The sequence below is a fragment of the Pistacia vera genome, unplaced genomic scaffold (genome assembly GCF_008641045.1).
Source record: "Pistacia vera cultivar Batoury unplaced genomic scaffold, PisVer_v2 Contig461, whole genome shotgun sequence".
NCBI classification, from domain to species: domain Eukaryota; kingdom Viridiplantae; phylum Streptophyta; class Magnoliopsida; order Sapindales; family Anacardiaceae; genus Pistacia; species Pistacia vera.
In genome coordinates, this window is record NW_022196292.1 from 981,089 (window position 1) to 1,002,437 (window position 21,349).

At 31.7% G+C, this 21,349-nt stretch overlaps 2 protein-coding genes across 2 annotated transcripts; both read left to right on the plus strand.

Moving 5' to 3' along the window:
- Window positions 1-9,188: 9,188 nt before the first annotated feature.
- Window positions 9,189-11,278, plus strand: LOC116145353 (lamin-like protein). The gene is made up of 2 exons (XM_031430806.1): window positions 9,189-9,511; window positions 10,672-11,278. Exons 1-2 carry the CDS (start codon window positions 9,331-9,333, stop codon window positions 11,001-11,003), a joined length of 513 nt encoding a protein of 170 aa, XP_031286666.1. The 5' UTR covers window positions 9,189-9,330; the 3' UTR covers window positions 11,004-11,278.
- Window positions 11,279-15,469: 4,191 nt separating this feature from the next.
- LOC116145354 (lamin-like protein) lies at window positions 15,470-17,456 on the plus strand. Its single transcript, XM_031430807.1, has 2 exons — window positions 15,470-15,792; window positions 16,953-17,456. Exons 1-2 carry the CDS (start codon window positions 15,612-15,614, stop codon window positions 17,282-17,284), a joined length of 513 nt encoding a protein of 170 aa, XP_031286667.1. The 5' UTR covers window positions 15,470-15,611; the 3' UTR covers window positions 17,285-17,456.
- The last annotated feature ends 3,893 nt before the right edge of the window (window positions 17,457-21,349 follow it).

Sequence of the window (21,349 nt, forward strand, 5' to 3'; positions counted from 1 at the left end):
GAGGGCGGTTACACAAACTCTAATCGCTTGATTCTGGCGGTTGAGGAGTAAGGTTTGAGAGGGTTTTGATGAGTAATGACTGAGAAAGAGAATAGTGTGGTGTGAGATCACAATGATATGGAATCGGAACTAATATAAATTTAGGTAATAAAATAATATTTTAAAAGTATGTGATTAGGAAAAGTAGTTTAAAAACTAAAATAATTTTATACCTTCTATAAATCAGATTAAGAAACGAGAAATAGATTTAAAATAATAAAAAATAATTTAATTAAATATAACACAGGTTAAAAAGGTGCAAAACTAAGCGGTTTATTACAAAACTGAGGTGTACAAATATGCCAACTCATGAACAACTTTAATAAACGAATATGTAACAAATATATACTAATTCAATCAACTAACAATTAATTTCACGCAAATTCAACCTAAATCCTTCAATAATTCTATAAATTGTATCAAACTTCAAGAGAGTGAGAGTGAGGTGAATCCATGGAGGGGGGTTTTGCAAAAAATAAAGTTGAGACTCTCAATTCTCAGAACTGTCATGGTTTTGGTAATGGTGGTTATGGGAAATGTGTTGGGGGAGTAGTAATACTCTACATCGCGTAGGAGACAAGATGGGTTGGTCTCAGAATGTCAATCACTGAATGGTCAAGCCATCAACAATTCTTCGTTGGAGATTGGTCAGTAATCTCTCTAATCTCTTTTCATTTCTGCTTCTTAATTTGCTTGTTGTTTCTTGATCTATGTGATATGGTATCGAAAATTCTGACTATCGAGCTATAATGAATTTATGAGTACGGTATGAATGAAATTAGATTTAGATATGTTTTTCAGCGATGAGATTGTCTTGTTATTAATTTTAATGATGATGTATTGTCATTGTAAAAATGGTTTTTTCCTTTACTTATGTTTTAGTAGAGAATTCTGACAATTAACTAGTAATTAAGTTTATGAGCAGTGTAAGAATGAATTATATCCATGGCCTTGAGATTAGGCGGGTTTCGGTTAGAATGTGGTCCGGATACCTCAGTATTAAAAACCAAAAATTAATTAAAAACAAGAGGTGCACAATTACCTAACTATCCATTCTAGAAAGGGTTTTCACAAATGAGTTTTATTCCCATGTATATAACTTTTTTGAATTAGTTTTCTATAAATTGTGACACTAACTTGTTCATTTTTTTCTGTTTTTTGAATGCCATTGTTAAATAAAGTTTTCAACTTTAACAAGAACATGTACAATGTTCTTGAGGTGAACAAGACAAGCTATGAGAGTTGCAATGAGCAAGACTTCATCAAGAACATTACAAAAGGTGGGAGAGATGTGTATCAACTCCTAGAGCCAAGACCTTACTACTTCCTCAGTGGTAGAGGTTTTTGTTGGGGTGGTATGAAACTTGCTATAATGGTCCAAAATCCTGCGTCGATCATCGCACCTGCTTCAGCCAAAAATCGCTCACCGACAAAGAATTCTGATCGCCGAATCACTCTATTACTTGCGCTAGTACTTGTCATGGCCTTGACATGGGGTTCCTTTATGTAATAGAGCCATTGGCAATGTTGCTGTGGAAATTGAAACTTTCGATGATGGACAATTTTAGTTTATACGTGTAAAATTGATGTTTGGTTTTTGTAGACAGATAAACTATTACATTATTTGAGAAATTTCAATTATTATGTCGAATTACTATTATCCATTTGATAGTAGCTGAGTGGTCAAACTTGTGATTTGCTCAAACCTCATCTGTTAACGTAATCAATAATACTATACTTACAAAGATTTTCATACAAAGTGAGGTGGCAAAAAATGAATAGAAGAGTGAAACAAAAAGTCAAACTTATTAAATTCATTCTTTCATTCATTTTTTATCACATCACTTTGTATAAAAATCTTTATAAAATTTCTTTGTAAGTGTAGTATTACTCTAAGGTAATACCCTTCTCTATCAATTTAAGTTCATCCAAGTATGATTCTGTCAAACCTAAGGGGTGTACTTGATATATCAGAAACCATATGGGTAAAGAAAGAGCATTTTTGGTGTCTGTAGGGGTAAGAATGATAAGTTTATAAACTACGGGACTTGAATTACTTTTTCATAAAATATCATCCATATTTGAGATAAGCTATTTAAAAACCAAGTAAAACTCCACACTCACGGAGCTCAAACCTCCTTCAATGGCGTCCATTTCCATTTCTTCCTCACTTTCATTCCCTTCGGTAACCAGCTCACCAAACGCAAACCCGTTTCCCCGACCCATTTCCACATTTCGGACCCCCAAGGCCACCCGGGACAACTCAACAACCCGAACGGGGGAAGCTTCCATGAGCATCGACAACCTTAAACGTTTCTTCGACCTCAACGTTGGCAACTGGTCCGGTTCTTTCCACGTGAGTCTTTAGTAAATTGGTTTATTAATTAAGTTCTAGTTTAACTTTGACTCTGGCTTAATTAAATGATTGTTGTTTTTATTTAATTTTGCAGCAATTTGATGGTACTGGAAATTTGATGCAAAAAATTCGTACAAAGCTTTCTGTCAATTCAATTGTGCTGAAAAGAATAATTGAATTGAAGTGCTTTTTCAGGTGATTTCTCCATTTATTTGCCATTTATTCCCTGGATTACCCAGATCTGAATTTTTTTTCTTTATTCCTTTTCTGTGTAGATGCGCTCTCCCTTCTTTACTGAACTTTCTTCTGTTTTCCCATCTGGCTAGTCGAAAAGTGTCACTTTTCAGTATTTTAGTTGAAAAGGGTTTTCTTACTCTTTTTAGTTGTTTTCTTCTTGTTACACTCCTTTGCCTTCCAGATCTATGTTTCTTTATTTTGGTTCTGGTTTAGCTAATCATAGCAATTCGATTAGTTCCGTAGCAACTTTGGGAACTCTGTTTTCAGGCTAATATGTTAGTACATTAGAAAGGCAAACCATCTTCTTCCTTCGTTATCCGAGGTGTAAGTAGCAGTGTCAAAAACCTTTTTTTCCGGCAGTACCAAAAAAGGACCTTAGGCCTCAACCTTAATTAACTCAGCGGATAGTGGAAATTGAATTGAGTCGAACACAGACTTATTTTATGACCTTATTGCCTGAGGTATCATTGAATGTTGTAATGAGCAAATTTGTGTTAGAGAATTGTATCTTGGTACTGCAAAGTGCTTTCTTTGCTATAATTGATTTTGATTTAAACTTGTTTTGTTTCTGAACCGTTTCTGCTGCTTGGTAACTTTTATTTTCCCCAGTTTTTGTGTACGATAGGAACCAGATGAATGTGCTAGAGGTGAACAAGACAGAATACGAATCGTGCAACTCTGATCATCCACTTCCACACTGGACTACCGGAGCTGGGAGAGACGTGGTTCCACTAATGTGACACTAATTACTACTTCATCAGTGGCAAGGGCTTCTGCTACTCGGCGTATGAAATTGCTGTCCATGTTGAAAAACCACCTCCACCTCCCGCAGCTTCCCCAGTCAAAAGTGGCTCTCCATCAATCTACCAAAACAAGCTTGTTTTACCAGCTCTTTTCGCCTCAGGCTTTGTGGGACGCCCTCATCCATTTTCGGTAAACATACACGCTAGCAAATATTATCAGATTACCGGGTTCTCCTTAGACATTCTTAACCAATTTGTGAAGGAATTGAGTATCTTCTCAGCATATTTTACAAATTTTCTTGTTGGGGTAACCTTTATGTGATGTATTTTTTCATTATAGATGACTAGATATGTTTGAATTGCAAATGGTGTGGTGGTTGTTGCTGTGAATGTTGACAAACGACAGTTGAAGATTTGATATTTATTGGAGGATTTCACGCATAAATTATGCAAATGGTTTTTTTTGAGTTGTTTTGAGGCCACATGCACCATGTTCTAATGCTGTTAAATATAAATCTAGCCATTGATTGAGGAGTGTGTCCATCATTGATTTTATACTCTACAGATTGACATTCTTTTGTTTTAGGTAAAATGCAGAGATTTTGTGGAAAATTTTGTCTCGTTTATTCAATCCCAGTTACTACATATGAGTCGAATTTGCTTGACTTGCCTAAGAATAATGGTTTTTGAGTCTCCCCAAGGGATCGATAAGTCTCAAACGTTTAGGCTCCGTTGGTCATTATTAGGTAGGTTTTAGAATAATCTTTTGAAAAAAGTTAAATTGGACGGTATTACGGTGTAGGATTTGAAAAATAGCAAAATACCCTTATGTTGTTTATTAAACACTCCTATAATAAAATGTTAAAAGTTAACAAAACACTCCCAATCATTAAATAATAAATACGGAATTGGCCACTACTGTCGGAGGGTGACAGTAGTGTTTTGTAATTCTAAAAAAATATTTGGAGGTGTTTAGTTAAATTAACAAATATAGGGGGTTTAAAAAAGGTTTAAAATATAGAATAATATTTGAGAATAATATACATTTTACTTTTTAACTATTGGAAATACTAATAATAGTATTCCTAATATCGTAACAAACGAAGCCTTTGTCTCTTTCTTTTATTCAATCTCAGTTGACTACATAGAGTCTGAATTTGCTTGACTTGCCTTAAAGAATAACGGTTTGAGCTCAGCTCGAGAGATCGATAAGTCTCGAACGTTTAGTAATTGTCGAATATTGTTCAAAAAAAAAAAAAAAAGGGCATCGATAACGGTATTAAAATTTTCAAAAATTGTTAAGGTGTTCAAGACTTTAGACAAATAAATTTAATTCTATTACGATTTAAGGGATTTTTTTTTTTTTTTAATGGGAATTAAATTTGATCACAACCACTTCAAAGATTTGACCATTGTATTGAAAAAATCATTCTTGCATATGGTGGAATAATTAAAATGAATAAGAAAAATAAACAATTCGTAGACTAACTAACCATGTAAATTATATGAGTCACCATATAACAAAGTATTCTTATTGAAGAGTGCAACTATTATATATTATGTATTTGTTGTTAATTTTATAGATATGAAATACCAATTATTTATTACAACGATTCATATTATATATATGTAAAGATATGATGATGTAATTAAGATCGAATAACTATACATGCCGCCCTTTTTCTTCGAGGCCGGTTTTGGTTGAGGAAGGATGGCGGCGAACTTGGTGGGTGCAGCTGCGATGCCACTGAGGTTGGAGAGAGTGGTGGTGGCTGAAATTTTAAGCTTTCAGATTAAGGAGGAAATGGATTTTGAGAGTTGATTAATATATAAAAGTAATACTGTAACCAAAATATATTATTGATTTTTTTTCTTTTTATTAAAAAAGTATATTTTAATTAAACATAAAACTTAAGGCCATATATTTTGGTGAATCATGACAAAATGCCCAATATGTAACATTCCATAACCATAACTTTAATTTTTAATTTTTTTGAATTGTTTTATATCTAATTATAATATAGTCTGTTATTAAATTTATAAGGCATTATTCTTCTTTAATAAATAGATTTACAATAAAAAAAAAAAAAAGAGTAGGATTTAAAAAATATAAATAATTATATATGATTTAAAATCAAAGGCATAAAACAGCTACACAAGGAAAATTTATTATATTATGGACATTTATAATAAATCACGAGAAAGGAATGTTTTTATAAATTATTTAATTTTGTGTTATTAATTTATCTCAATTTAAATTATCTAATTATATTACTCCATCACTTTATAGTGAGTTTGTATATATAATAATATTCAAAAGAATTATTCATAACTTTTTATAAATGAAAATATGTTATATAACATTAATTACTCTAATATTCTTTTAATGTAGGATGATTGAAAAAACTAAAATATTTTCGTCCTTATGAATTGGGGATTTAATTAATTAAAATAAAAAGTAGATTTTCAAATGAAATGAATAAAAAAATATGATTTATTAAACATAAAGCAAGTTAATTAAAAAGGGCACAAAACCTGAGGAGTTTATTACAAAACCATGACAAGTGTTTAATATGCCAATCCATGAACAACTTTAGTTACCAAATATGTAACAAATTATATGGTTATCCACTTACCATTAATTTCATACAAATTCAATCTAAACCCTCAATAATTCAGAAAATTCGAGACACTAAGTGTGAAACAAAAGGGGGGTTTCTGCGAAAAAATAAGCTGAGAGACTCAATCGGAATTCTTAATTAACAAAAATTATGAAATGAGAGACAATTGAATAGATGCTTTGTGTTATAAAAATGAGTTAACGATTTTTTTCTCACCCAATAATAGCTTAATCACTTTTTATCTACAAACTTTTAAAATACCAATTTATTATCTAAATTATATTTCGTAGCTAACAGAGAGTAAGTCCGTCCAGACTGTTCGAGCTTTTGAAGGGGGGAGATTGATGAGTCTGTATGGTGGAAGGTTAGATTTTAGTGGCTGGGATTGATTAGAATTTGACTTCGGAGAGGCGGTTACACAAACTCTAATCGCTTGATGCTGGCGGTTGACGGAGTAAGGTTTGAGAGGGTTTTGATGAGTAATGACTGAGAAAGAGAATAGTGATGGTGTGAGATCACATGATATGGAATCGGAAACATAATATAAATTTAGGTAATAAAATAATATTTTAAAAGTATGTGATTAGGAAAAAGTAGTTTAAAAACTAAAATTAATTTATACCTTCTATAAATCAGATTTAAGAAATCGAGAAATAGTTTAAAATAAATAAAAAATAATTTAATTAAATATAAAACAAGGTTAAAAGGTGCAAAACTAAGGCGTTTATTACAAAACCATGACGCGTGTCAAATATGCCAACTCATGAACAACTTTAATAACGAATATGTAACAAATATATACAATTCAATAACTAACAATTAATTTCACGCAAATTCAACCTAAATCTTCAATAATTCATATAAATTGTATCAAACTTCAAGAGAGTGAGAGTGAGAGTGAATCCATGGAGGGGGGGTTTTTGCAAAAATATAAAGTGAGACTCTCAATTCTCAGAAATGTCAGGTTTTGGTAATGGTGGTTATGGTGAAATGTGTTGTGGGAGTAGTAATATCACATCGCGTAGGACAAGATGGGTTGGTCTCAGAATGTCAATTTCACTGAATGGTCAAGCCATCACAATTCTTCGTTGGAGATTGGCTCAGTAATCTCTTAATCTTTTCTCATTTCTTGCTTCTTAATTTGTTGTTTGTTTCTGATCTATGTGATATGGTACCGAAATTCTGACTATCGAGTAATATCGAATTTTATGAGTACGTATGAATGAAATATAAACGATTTAGATATTGTTTTTCAGCGATGAGATTGTTTCTTGTTATTAATTTTAATGATGATGTATTGATTCATTGTAAAAATGGTTTTTTCCTTTACTTATAGTTTTAGTAGAGAATTCTGACAATTAACCTAGTAATTAAGTTTTATGAGCAGTGTAAGAATGAAATTATCCATGGCCTTTGAGGATTAGGCGGGGTTCGGTTAGTAATTGTGTCGGATACCTCAGTTATTAAAAAAAAAAAAAAAAAAGAGGGTGAAATTTTTGTGCACAGTCTCTGTCACACAACCAGCCAAATAAAATACCCATTTGAAAAGACAAAAACTGAGAATAATCCAGAAACACATAAGATAAATTTATGGCATTTGATGACTTGGATTGTTCTTTATTTCATTGTTATAAATATTTAGTAATTTAAATGAAATTTGTGAAGTGAATTTCTTCATAAAAACCTTCCTAGATAACCAGTTTTTTTTTTCTTATTCTTTTCCCATGATATTGACAGTGAAGATTCTCCAGTTACAGTTAAAGTAAGAACAATAATAACTGTAAAAAGTTGAAGAGGTGGCATGGGACGTTAAAGTGAAACACATAAGAAAAGAACAGTTAAAAGAAGAAAAAATAATTCAAAAACAACTGCAATTAAGGATGTAAAAAAGTGAAAAAGAGTACTCATCGATAGACAGGGAACATCAAGTATTGAAAAGTTTTGTCTAAAGTTAAAATATTAATGGCTTCAACAATGTACCTAGTGCTAGTCATCTTTAGCTTAACAAAAAAATTATTTTGTTAGCACAAAATCAAACATTATTTAAACCTAAGATTATAGGTTAGAATATGAGGTGACTTGTTATTATTGAATTGCATACTGAGAATAAGAAAATGAGCAAGTTGAAAATGGTGATAATTTATATTTGTTAATAATATAAATAATATAATATGTTTTTCTTCATACTCAAGTCGACAAATGAAAGGAACCTTGAGTTTGATATCATAAAGTGAATGTATATATCTATGAGATATTTCGGTATTAGAGTATATATATATGATATTAAAGTGATTGAAGTATTTTTTGTTGAAAAAAATAGGAACAAAGACGGGTTGATCGCAACTTCAGGGTCTCGAGGATTAGTTGAAGTGTGTACAAACTGGTTTGGACACCCCTGGTTACCAAAAAAAAAAAAAAAAAAGGAACATTGCACGTTTTCCCTTCACGCATTCAAACGTACACCTGTCTCACCTATCTCAAGGCCGAAGTTAAGGGTAATATGACGGCTGAGGCATGAGACATGGATATATTGGGATATTGTGACTCGTTTTCTTATTTGTTCTTATGTGAAATTGTATGTCTTTAGAAATACTATTTGGTAAAAAATATAATTACAAATAGGAATAAAATTTAGAAGTCGTAATTGGAATTGAAATATATATCATATTAGGAAAAAAATATTTCACATACTATTTATAAATATAGGAGTGAAAACCAATTGAAGGTTATGAAAGATGTGAATACACAAGGTATTTAATGTAAGGGTTATTAAACACCATAAGAAGAATGTCTTAGAAACTGGAATCATTTCAACTCTATTTTATGTACTGGTGTGATTTTATTCCTATATTATTTATCTTGAATATATATTTTTTATCATGCGATCTCTTGACGGGATATATCACCCCACCAGATTGAGCGAGCTTTATTCCACCTAAACACACGTTTAAGAATAATGACAATGATATTTAATAAAACGACGTGAATGCATCAATATGATCATGGTAGCAATAAAAACCTTCGGAAGAAAATTGCAATACAATAAGACAACTAGGTAAACATAAAGACAAACATAAAATATATGGTAATAAATATTAAAGATATATGGAGATCTTAACCGTAGGATTTGTAAACAATCAAAAGAAGCAAACTAAAACTAACCCATGTTACTATTTGTACTGTTCTAGAGACTACTTTACAGTTTACAACAGCAGAAAAAGTCACCACCTTTGTGTGTTCTCTGAGCTTTCTTGATAACCCCATAAAAACCCACCAGCCAAAGCTTCAAACACTCAGCTTTGCATAAACTCAAAGAGTGAGAGATAAAGGGAGAATGGTTGTGGCTCCAAAAATGGTGGTGGGGGTGGCTCTGGTGCTGGTATGGGCCATGGTAGTGATGGTTCCTGAGGTGGCTGCAACCAGGTGGACTGTGGGAACTAACCAGGGCTGGGCTAATAATGTGAACTACACAATTTGGGCTCAAGACAAGCACTTTATCAATGGAGATTGGCTCTGTATGTTCCCTCTTTCTTTATCTTTTTGCAGCTTTTAGTTCTAGTTCCTTGCTTGGAGTTAGCTTTTGATCTGTTTTTCATCTTTGTAGCTTCATTGCATTGAAGCATTCATTCTTTAGTTTTAGCTTTTCCTTGAATTGATTGTTAAAGATCTGTTTTTTCTCCATTATAGCTTCTTTTGCTGTATATATGTTTTTGAGGAGCTGGGTAGCTTATGTTCTTGATTAATTTTAATCCAAAGTTGCTGTAAAGAGTTGGATCTAAAAATAGGTTGTGCTGAAAATAAGCTGTTAGTTTATGATTATGTGCTTCTTCTTTGTTTTGTGTAACTCATTTGCAGCTTTATTAGTTTAAATGAGCAGCCCTGTTTGGCTGCTGAGAAAAGGAATTTTTGCTTATTGAAAACCTAAGAGTGGAGAAATAGATGTTAAGATGAGCTCCATTCAATTGTGCTGAAAAGAATAATTGAATTGAAGTGCTTTTTCAGGTTGATTTCTCCATTTATTTGTGCCATTTATTCTCCTGGATTACCCAGATCTGAATTTTTTTTTTCTTTATTCCTTTTCTGTGTAGATGCGCTTTCCCTTTCTTTACTGAACTTTCTTCTGTTTTCCCATCTGGCTAGTCGAAAAGTGTCACTTTTCAGTATTTTAGTTGTAAAGGGTTTTTCTTTACTCTTTTTATTTGTTTTCTTCTTGTTACACTCCTTTTGCCTTTCAGATCTATGTTTCTTTATTTTGGTTCTGGTTTAGCTAATCATAGCAATTCGATTAGTCTCCGAGTAGCAACTTTGGGAACTCTGTTTTCAGGCCTAATATGTTAGTACATTAGAAAGGCAAACCATCTTCTTCCTTCGTTTATCCGAGGTGTAAGAAGCAGTGTCAAAAACCTTTTTTTCCGGCAGTAACCAAAATCGAGGAACCTTAGGCCTCAACCTTAATTAACTCAGCGGATAGTGGAAATTGAATTTAGTCGAACACAGACTTATTTTATGACCTTATTGGCCTAAGGTTGAATGTTGTAATTGGAACAATTTGTGTTATGAATGAATTGTATCTTGGTACTGCAAAGTTGCTTTCTTTGCTATAATTGATTTTGATTTGAAACTTGTTTTGTTTCTGAACCGTTTCTTGCTGCTTGGTAACTTTTGTTTTCCCCAGTTTTTGTGTACGATAGGAACCAGATGAATGTGCTAGAGGTGAACAAGACAGACTACGAATCGTGCAACTCTGATCATCCACTTCACAACTGGACTACCGGAGCTGGGAGAGACGTGGTTCCACTTAATGTGACACGTAATTACTACTTCATCAGTGGCAAGGGCTTCTGCTATGGCGGTATGAAATTAGCTGTCCATGTTGAAAACCCACCTCCACCTCCCGCAGCTTCCCCAGTCAAAAGTGGCTCTCCATCAATCTACCAAAACAAGCTTGTTTTACCAGCTCTTTTCGCCATCAGTGCTTTGTGGGACGCCCTCATCCATTTTCGGTAAACATACCAAGCTAGCAAATATTTATCAGATTACCGGGTTCTCCTTAGACATTCCTTAACCAATTTGTGAAGGAATTGAGTTATCTTCCTCAGCATATTTTACAAATTTTTCTTGTTGGGGTAACCTTTATGTGATGTATTTTTTCATTATAGATGACTAGATATGTTTGAATTGCAAATGGTGTGGTGGTTGTTGCTGTGAATGTTGACAAACGACAGTTGAAGATTTGAATTTATTTATTGGAGGATTTCACTGCATAAATTATGCAAATGGTTTTTTTGAGTTGTTTTGAGGCCACATGCACCATGTTCTAATGCTGTAAAATATAAATCTAGCCATTGATTGAGGAAGTGTGTCCCTATCATTGCTTATTTTATACTCTACAGATTGACATTCTTTTGTTTTAGGTAAAATTGCAGAGATTCTTGTGGAAAATTTTTGTCTCCGTTTATTCAATCCCAGTTTACTACATATGAGTCTGAATTTGCTTGACTTGCCTTAAGAATAATGGTTTTGAGCTCTCCCCAAGGGATCGATAAGTCTCAAACGTTTTAGGCTCCGTTTGGTTCATTATTAGGTAGTTTTTAGAATAATCTTTTGAAAAAAGTTAAATTGGACCGGTATTACGGTGTAGGATTTGAAAATTAGCAAAAATACCCCTTATGTTTGTTTATTTACTAAACACTCCTATAATAAAATGTTAAAAGTTAACAAAAACACTCCCAATCCATTAAATAATAAATACGGACAGTTGGCCACTACTGTCGGAGGGTGACAGTAGTGTTTTTGTAATTTCTAAAAAAAATATTTGGAGGTGTTTAGTTAAATTAACAAATATAGGGGGTTTAAAAAAGGTTTAAAAATATAGAATAATATTTTGAGAATAATATAACATTTTACTTTTTAACTTTATTGGAAATACTAATAATAGTATTCCTAATATCGTAACAAACGAAGCCTTTGTCTCTTTCTTTTATTCAATCTCAGTTGACTACATATGAGTCTGAATTTGCTTGACTTGCCTTAAAGAATAACGGTTTTGAGCTCATGCTCGAGAGATCGATAAGTCTCGAACGTTTTAGTAATTGTCGAATATTGTTCAAAAAAAAAAAAAAAAAGGGCATCGATAACGGTATTTAATAATTTTCAAAAATTGTTAAGGTGTTCAAGACTTTTAGACAAATAAATTTAATTCTATTACGATTTAAGGGATTTTTTTTTTTTTTTAATGGGAATTAAATTTGATCACAACCACTTTCACAAGATTTGACCATTGTATTGAAAAAATCATTTCTTGCATATGGTGGAATAATTAAAATGAATAAAGAAAAATAAACAATTCGTATGACTAACTAACCATGTAAATTATATGAGTCACCTATATAACAAAGTATTCATTTATTGAAGAGTGCTAACTTATTATATATTATGTATTTTGTGTTAATTTTTATAGATATGAAATACCAATTATTTATTATCAACGATTCATTTATATATATGTAAAGATATTGGAGTTAATTAAGATCGATAACTATACATGCCGCCCTTTTTTGTCTTGTCGAGGCCTGGTTTTGGTTGAGGAATTGGATGGCGGCGAACTTGGTGGTGCAGCTGCGATGCCACTGAGGTTGGAGAGAGTGGTGGTGGCTGAAATTTTAAGCTTTCAGATTAAGGAGGAAATGGATTTTGAGAGTTGATTAATATATATAAATGTAATACTGTAACCAAAATATATTATTGATTTTTTTTCTTTTTTATTATATAAAAGTATGATTTAATTAAACATAAAACTTAAGGCCATATATTTTGGTTGAATCATGAAAAATGCCCAATATGTAACATTCCATATACCATAACTTTAATTTTTAATTTTTTATGAATTGTTTTATATTCTCAATTATAATATAGTCTGTTATTGAATTTATAAGGCATTATTCTTCTTTAATAAATTAGATTTACAATAATAATAAAAAAAAAGAGTATGGATTTAAAAAATATTAAATACATATATATTATATGATTTAAAATCAAAGGCATAAAACAGCTACACAAGGAAAATCATTTATTTCATATTATTGGCACATTTATAATAAATCACGAGAAAGGAATGTTTTTATAAATTATTTAATTTTGTGTTATTTAATTTATCTTTGATTCTCCATTTATTGTGCCATTTATTCCCTGGATTACCCAGATCTGAATTTTTTTTTCTTTATTCCTTTTTGTGAGTGCGTCTCCTTCTTACTGAACTTCTTCTGTTTTCCATCTGGCTAGTCGAAAAGTGTCACTTTTCAGTATTTTAGTTGTAAAGGGTTTTCTTTACTCTTTTATTGTTTTCTTCTTGTTACACTCCTTTGCCTTCAGATCTAGTTTCTTTATTTTGGTTCTGGTTTCTAATCAAGCAATTCGATTAGTCTCCGAGTAGCACTTTGGGAACTCTGTTTTCAGCCTAATAGTTAGTACATTAGAAAGGCAAACCATTTCCTCCTTCGTTATCCGAGGTGTAAGTAGCAGTGTCAAAAACCTTTTTTTCCGGCAGTAACCAAAATCGAGGAACCTTAGGCCTCAACTTAATTAACTCAGCGGAAGTGGGAAATTGAATGAGTCGAACACAGATTATTTTATGACCTTATTGCCTAGGTTTATGAATGTTGTAATTGGAGCAATTTGTGTTAGATGAATTGTATCTTGGTACTGCAAAGTGCTTTCTTTGCTATAAATGATTTTGATTTAAACTTGTTTTGTTTCTGAACCGTTTCTTGCTGCTTGGAACTTTATTTGTGCACAGTCTCTGTCACACAACCAGCCAAATAAAATACCCATTTGAAAAGACAAAAACTGAGAATAATCCAGAAACACATAAGATAAATTTATGGCATTTGATGACTTGGATTGTTCTTTATTTCATTGTTATAAATATTTAGTAATTTAAATGAAATTTGTGAAGTGAATTTCTTCATAAAAACCTTCCTAGATAACCAGTTTTTTTTTTCTTATTCTTTTCCCATGATATTGACAGTGAAGATTCTCCAGTTACAGTTAAAGTAAGAACAATAATAACTGTAAAAAGTTGAAGAGGTGGCATGGGACGTTAAAGTGAAACACATAAGAAAAGAACAGTTAAAAGAAGAAAAAATAATTCAAAAACAACTGCAATTAAGGATGTAAAAAAGTGAAAAAGAGTACTCATCGATAGACAGGGAACATCAAGTATTGAAAAGTTTTGTCTAAAGTTAAAATATTAATGGCTTCAACAATGTACCTAGTGCTAGTCATCTTTAGCTTAACAAAAAAATTATTTTGTTAGCACAAAATCAAACATTATTTAAACCTAAGATTATAGGTTAGAATATGAGGTGACTTGTTATTATTGAATTGCATATTGAGAATAAGAAAATGAGCAAGTTGAAAATGGTGATAATTTATATTTGTTAATAATATAAATAATATAATATGTTTTTCTTCATACTTAAGTCGACAAATGAAAGGAACCTTGAGTTTGATATCATAAAGTGAATGTATATATCTATGAGATATTTCGGTATTAGGGTATATATATATGATATTAAAGTGATTGAAGTATTTTTTGTTGAAAAAAATAGGAACAAAGAGGGGTTGATCGCAACTTCAGGGTCGCGAGGATTAGTTGAAGTGTGTACAAACTGATTCGGACACCCCTAGTCACAAATAAAAAAAGGAACATTGCACGTTTTTCCTTCACGCATTCAAACATACACTTGTCTCACATATATCAGGGCCGAAGTTGAGGGTACCACGGCGGTTGAGGCATGAGACAGGATATATTGGGATATTGTGACTTGTTTTCTTATTTGTTCTTATGTGAAATTGTATGTTTTTAGAAATACTATTTGGTGAAGAATATAATTGCAAATATGAATAAAATTTAGAAGTCGTAATAAGAATTGAAATATAAATCATATTAGGAAAAAAAATATCTCACATACTATTTATAAATATAGGAGTGAGAACCAATTTAAGGTTATGAAATAATGTAAATACACAAAGTATTTGAGTAAGAGTTATTAAACATCATGAGAAGATTGTCTTAGAAACTGGAATCATTTCAGCTCTATTTTATGTATTGGTGTGATTTTATTCTTATATTATTTATCTCGAATATATATTTTTTATCACGCGATCTCTTGACGGGATATACCACCTCACCAAATTGAGCGAGCTTTATTCCACCTAAACACACGTTTAAGAATAATGACAATGATATTTAATAAAACGACGTGAATGCATCAATATGATCATGGTAGCAATAAAAACCTTCGGAAGAAAATTGCAATACAATAAGACAACTAGGTAAACATAAAGACAAACATAAAATATATGGTAATAAATATTAAAGATATATGGAGATCTTAACCGTAGGATTTGTAAACAATCAAAAGAAGCAAACTAAAACTAACCCATGTTACTATTTGTACTGTTCTAGAGACTACTTTACAGTTTACAACAGCAGAAAAAGTCACCACCTTTGTGTGTTCTCTGAGCTTTCTTGATAACCCCATAAAAACCCACCAGCCAAAGCTTCAAACACTCAGCTTTGCATAAACTCAAAGAGTGAGAGATAAAGGGAGAATGGTTGTGGCTCCAAAAATGGTGGTGGGGGTGGCTCTGGTGCTGGTATGGGCCATGGTAGTGATGGTTCCTGAGGTGGCTGCAACCAGGTGGACTGTGGGAACTAACCAGGGCTGGGCTAATAATGTGAACTACACAATTTGGGCTCAAGACAAGCACTTTATCAATGGAGATTGGCTCTGTATGTTCCCTCTTTCTTTATCTTTTTGCAGCTTTTAGTTCTAGTTCCTTGCTTGGAGTTAGCTTTTGATCTGTTTTTCATCTTTGTAGCTTCATTGCATTGAAGCATTCATTCTTTAGTTTTAGCTTTTCCTTGAATTGATTGTTAAAGATCTGTTTTTTCTCCATTATAGCTTCTTTTGCTGTATATATGTTTTTGAGGAGCTGGGTAGCTTATGTTCTTGATTAATTTTAATCCAAAGTTGCTGTAAAGAGTTGGATCTAAAAATAGGTTGTGCTGAAAATAAGCTGTTAGTTTATGATTATGTGCTTCTTCTTTGTTTTGTGTAACTCATTTGCAGCTTTATTAGTTTAAATGAGCAGCCCTGTTTGGCTGCTGAGAAAAGGAATTTTTGCTTATTGAAAACCTAAGAGTGGAGAAATAGATGTTAAGATGAGCTCCATTCAATTGTGCTGAAAAGAATAATTGAATTGAAGTGCTTTTTCAGGTTGATTTCTCCATTTATTTGTGCCATTTATTCTCCTGGATTACCCAGATCTGAATTTTTTTTTTCTTTATTCCTTTTCTGTGTAGATGCGCTTTCCCTTTCTTTACTGAACTTTCTTCTGTTTTCCCATCTGGCTAGTCGAAAAGTGTCACTTTTCAGTATTTTAGTTGTAAAGGGTTTTTCTTTACTCTTTTTATTTGTTTTCTTCTTGTTACACTCCTTTTGCCTTTCAGATCTATGTTTCTTTATTTTGGTTCTGGTTTAGCTAATCATAGCAATTCGATTAGTCTCCGAGTAGCAACTTTGGGAACTCTGTTTTCAGGCCTAATATGTTAGTACATTAGAAAGGCAAACCATCTTCTTCCTTCGTTTATCCGAGGTGTAAGAAGCAGTGTCAAAAACCTTTTTTTCCGGCAGTAACCAAAATCGAGGAACCTTAGGCCTCAACCTTAATTAACTCAGCGGATAGTGGAAATTGAATTTAGTCGAACACAGACTTATTTTATGACCTTATTGGCCTAAGGTTGAATGTTGTAATTGGAACAATTTGTGTTATGAATGAATTGTATCTTGGTACTGCAAAGTTGCTTTCTTTGCTATAATTGATTTTGATTTGAAACTTGTTTTGTTTCTGAACCGTTTCTTGCTGCTTGGTAACTTTTGTTTTCCCCAGTTTTTGTGTACGATAGGAACCAGATGAATGTGCTAGAGGTGAACAAGACAGACTACGAATCGTGCAACTCTGATCATCCACTTCACAACTGGACTACCGGAGCTGGGAGAGACGTGGTTCCACTTAATGTGACACGTAATTACTACTTCATCAGTGGCAAGGGCTTCTGCTATGGCGGTATGAAATTAGCTGTCCATGTTGAAAACCCACCTCCACCTCCCGCAGCTTCCCCAGTCAAAAGTGGCTCTCCATCAATCTACCAAAACAAGCTTGTTTTACCAGCTCTTTTCGCCATCAGTGCTTTGTGGGACGCCCTCATCCATTTTCGGTAAACATACCAAGCTAGCAAATATTTATCAGATTACCGGGTTCTCCTTAGACATTCCTTAACCAATTTGTGAAGGAATTGAGTTATCTTCCTCAGCATATTTTACAAATTTTTCTTGTTGGGGTAACCTTTATGTGATGTATTTTTTCATTATAGATGACTAGATATGTTTGAATTGCAAATGTTGTGGTGGTTGTTGCTGTGAATGTTGACAAACGACAGTTGAAGATTTGAATTTATTTATTGGAGGATTTCACTGCATAAATTATGCAAATGGTTTTTTTTTTGAGTTGTTTTGAGGCCACATGCACCATGTTCTAATGCTTTAAATTATAAATATAGCCATTGATTGAGGGAGTGTGTCCCTATCATTGCTTATTTTATACTCTACAGATTGACATTCTTTTGTTTTAGGTAAAATTGCAGAGATTCTCGTGGAAAATTTTGTCTCTTTCTTTTATTCAATCTCAGTTTACTACATATGAGCTCTGTTTTAAAAACCGGGCCGGTTCGACCAGGACCCGACAGCTTCTCCGGTCCGGTTCAGGTCTTAGGGGGTTTTTGTAATATGTTAAAATTATAAGGGTTAATTAAATTTTATAGGGGTGTTTTGGAGATATGTCAAAAGTTTAGGGATTAATTGGTAATTTTTTGGGATATTTTTGAAATAAATAAAAATTTTAGGGACTAATTAAACTTTTTTAGGGAAATTTTTGTAATATATTAAAATTTGAGGGATTAGTATATAATTTTTTAAAAAAAAATTGTTGCTAATGTCATTGGTACAATCTTTGGACTTCTTGTGACTTAACCAGCAAAACAGGTTGTCCTCCAATCCGGGTTTTAAAACAATGCATATGATTCTGAATTTGCTTAACTTGCCTTAAAGAATTACGGTTTTGAGCTCATGCTCGAGGGATTGATAAGTCTCGAATGTTTTAGTAATTGTCGAATATTGTTCAATGTTTTGTCGAGGTTATCAAAACCCCCTTGCAACAATAAAAAATTCTTTGTAAAAGTATAAAAAAAAATAACAGTATTTAATAGTTTTTAAAAATTGTTAAGGTGCTTGAGAGTTATTATCGATCTTTTAAATGGATAAATTTAATTTTATTAGGATTTAAAGTTTTTTTTTTTTTTTTTTTTTAAATGGGAATTAAGTTTGAAAAATCATTTCTTGCATATGGTGGAATAATTAAGATGAATAAAGAAAAATAAACAATTCGTATGACTAACTAACCATGTAAATTATATGAGTCACCTATATAATAAAGTATTCATTTATTGAAGAGTGCTAACTTATTATATATTATGTATTTTGTGTTAATTTTTATAGATATGACATACCAATTATTTATTATCAACGATTCATTTATATATATGTAAAGATATTGGAGTTAATTAAGATCGATAACTATACATGCCGCCTTTTTTTGTCTTGTCGAGGCCTGGTTTTGGTTGAGGAATTGGATGGCGGCGAACTTGGTGGTGCAGCTGCGATGCCACTGAGGTTGGAGAGAGTGGTGGTGGCTGAAATTTTAAGCTTTCAGATTAAGGAGGAAATGGATTTTGAGAGTTGATTAATATATATAAATGTAATACTGTAACCAAAATATATTATTGATTTTTTTTCTTTTTTATTATATAAAAGTATGATTTAATTAAACATAAAACTTAAGGCCATATATTTTGGTTGAATCATGAAAAATGCCCAATATGTAACATTCCATATACCATAACTTTAATTTTTAATTTTTTATGAATTGTTTTATATTCTCAATTATAATATAGTCTGTTATTGAATTTATAAGGCATTATTCTTCTTTAATAAATTAGATTTACAATAATAATAAAAAAAAAGAGTATGGATTTAAAAAATATTAAATACATATATATTATATGATTTAAAATCAAAGGCATAAAACAGCTACACAAGGAAAATCATTTATTTCATATTATTGGCACATTTATAATAAATCACGAGAAAGGAATGTTTTTATAAATTATTTAATTTTTTATGTAATTTATCTTCAATTAAATCATCTAATTATATTATTACTCCGTCACTTTATATGGATGAGTTTGTATATATAGTAATATTCAAAAGAATTATTCATAACAATTTTTATACAATGAAAATATGTATATAACATTAATTACTCTAATATTCTTTTAATGTAGGATGATTTGAAAAAACTAAAATTTATTTTCGTCCCTTTTATAAATTGGGGATTTAATATAATAATAAAAAGTAGATTTTCAAAGAAATGATATAAAAAAAATATGATTTAATAACATAAAGCAAGTTAATTAAAAAGGGTACAAAACCTAAGGAGTTTATTACAAAACCGTGACACGTGTCAAATATGCCAACTCATGAACAACTTTAGTTACCAAATATGTAACAAATTATATAGTTAACCACTTACCATTAATTTCATACAAATTCAATCTAAACCCTCAATAATTCAGAAAATTCGAGACATTGAGATGCAAAAGGGGGGTTTCTGCGAAAAAATAAAGCTGAGAGACTCAATGAATTCTTAATTAACTAAAAATTATGAAATGAGAGACAATTGAATGATGCTTTGTGTTATAAAAATGAGTTAACGATTTTTTTCTCACCCAAATAATGCTTAATCACTTTTTTATCTACAAACTTTTAAATATCACTTTATTATCTAATTTTATATTTTTGCGGCTAACAGAGAGCAAACTCCGTCCAGACTGTTCGAGCTTTTGAAGAGGGGAGATTGATGAGTCTTTGATGGTGGAGATATGGATTTTGGTGGTGTGAGATTGATTAGAATTTGACTTCGGAGGGCGGTCATGCAAACTCTAATCTTTGATTATCAGGATTGGCAGGAGTAAGTTTGAGAGGGTTTTGGTGAGTAATGACTGCGAAAGAGAATGTGATGGTGTGAGATCACAACGATATGGAATAAAAAACATAATATAATTTGGATATAAAATATATTTTAAAAGTTTTGTGGTGGGAAAAGTGTTTAAAAACTAAAATTAATTTTATACCTTCATAAATCAGATTTAAGAAATCGAAAAATAGATTTAAAATAAATAAAAAATAATTTAATTAAATATAAAACAAGGTTAAAAAGGTGCAAAACCAAGGCGTTTATCAAAATCATGACGCGCGTCAAATATGCCAACTCATGAAAACTTTAATAACCGAATATGTAACAAATTATATACTAATTCAATCAACTACAATTAATTTCACGCAAATTCAACCTAAATCCTTCAATAATCATATAAATTGTATCAAACTTCAAGAGAGTGGAGTGAGAGTGAATCCATGGAGGGGGGTTTTTGCAAAAATATAAAGTTGAGACTCCAATTCTCAGAACTTATGGTTTTGGTAATGGTGTTATGCGAAATGTGTTGTGGGGAGTAGTAATACTCTCATCGCGTAGGAGACAAGATGGGTTGGTCTCCGAATGTCATTTCACTGAATGGTCAAGCCATCAACATTCTTCGTTGGAGATTGGCTCGTAATCCTCTAATCTCATTCTAATTCTTGCTTCTTAATTTGCTTGTTTGTTTCTTGATCTATGTGATATGGGTATCTGAAGAAATTTTTTGAGTACTATATGAATGAAATATAAACGATTTAGATATGTTTTTCAGCGATAGATGTTTCTTGTTATTAATTTTAATGTTGATGTATTGATTCATTATAAAAATGGTTTTTCCTTTACTCGTAGTTTTAGCAGAGAATTCTGACGATCAACCTAGTAATTAAGTTTTATGAGTGTTGTATGATAATTATATCCGGGCCTTTAGGATTAGGCGGGTTTGACTAGAATTGTGTTCAGATACCTCAGTTATTTAAAAAAAAAAAAAAAATTAGAATTATACCTATTTAGAAAGGGTTTCACAAATGAGTTTTATTCCATGTATATCTTTTTTGAATTAGTTTTCTATAAATTGTGACACTAACTTGTTCTTTTTTTTTTCTTTTGAATGCCATTGTTAAATAAAGTTTTCAACTTTGACAAGAACATGTACAATGTTCTTGAGGTGAACAAGACAAGCTATGAGAGTTGCAATG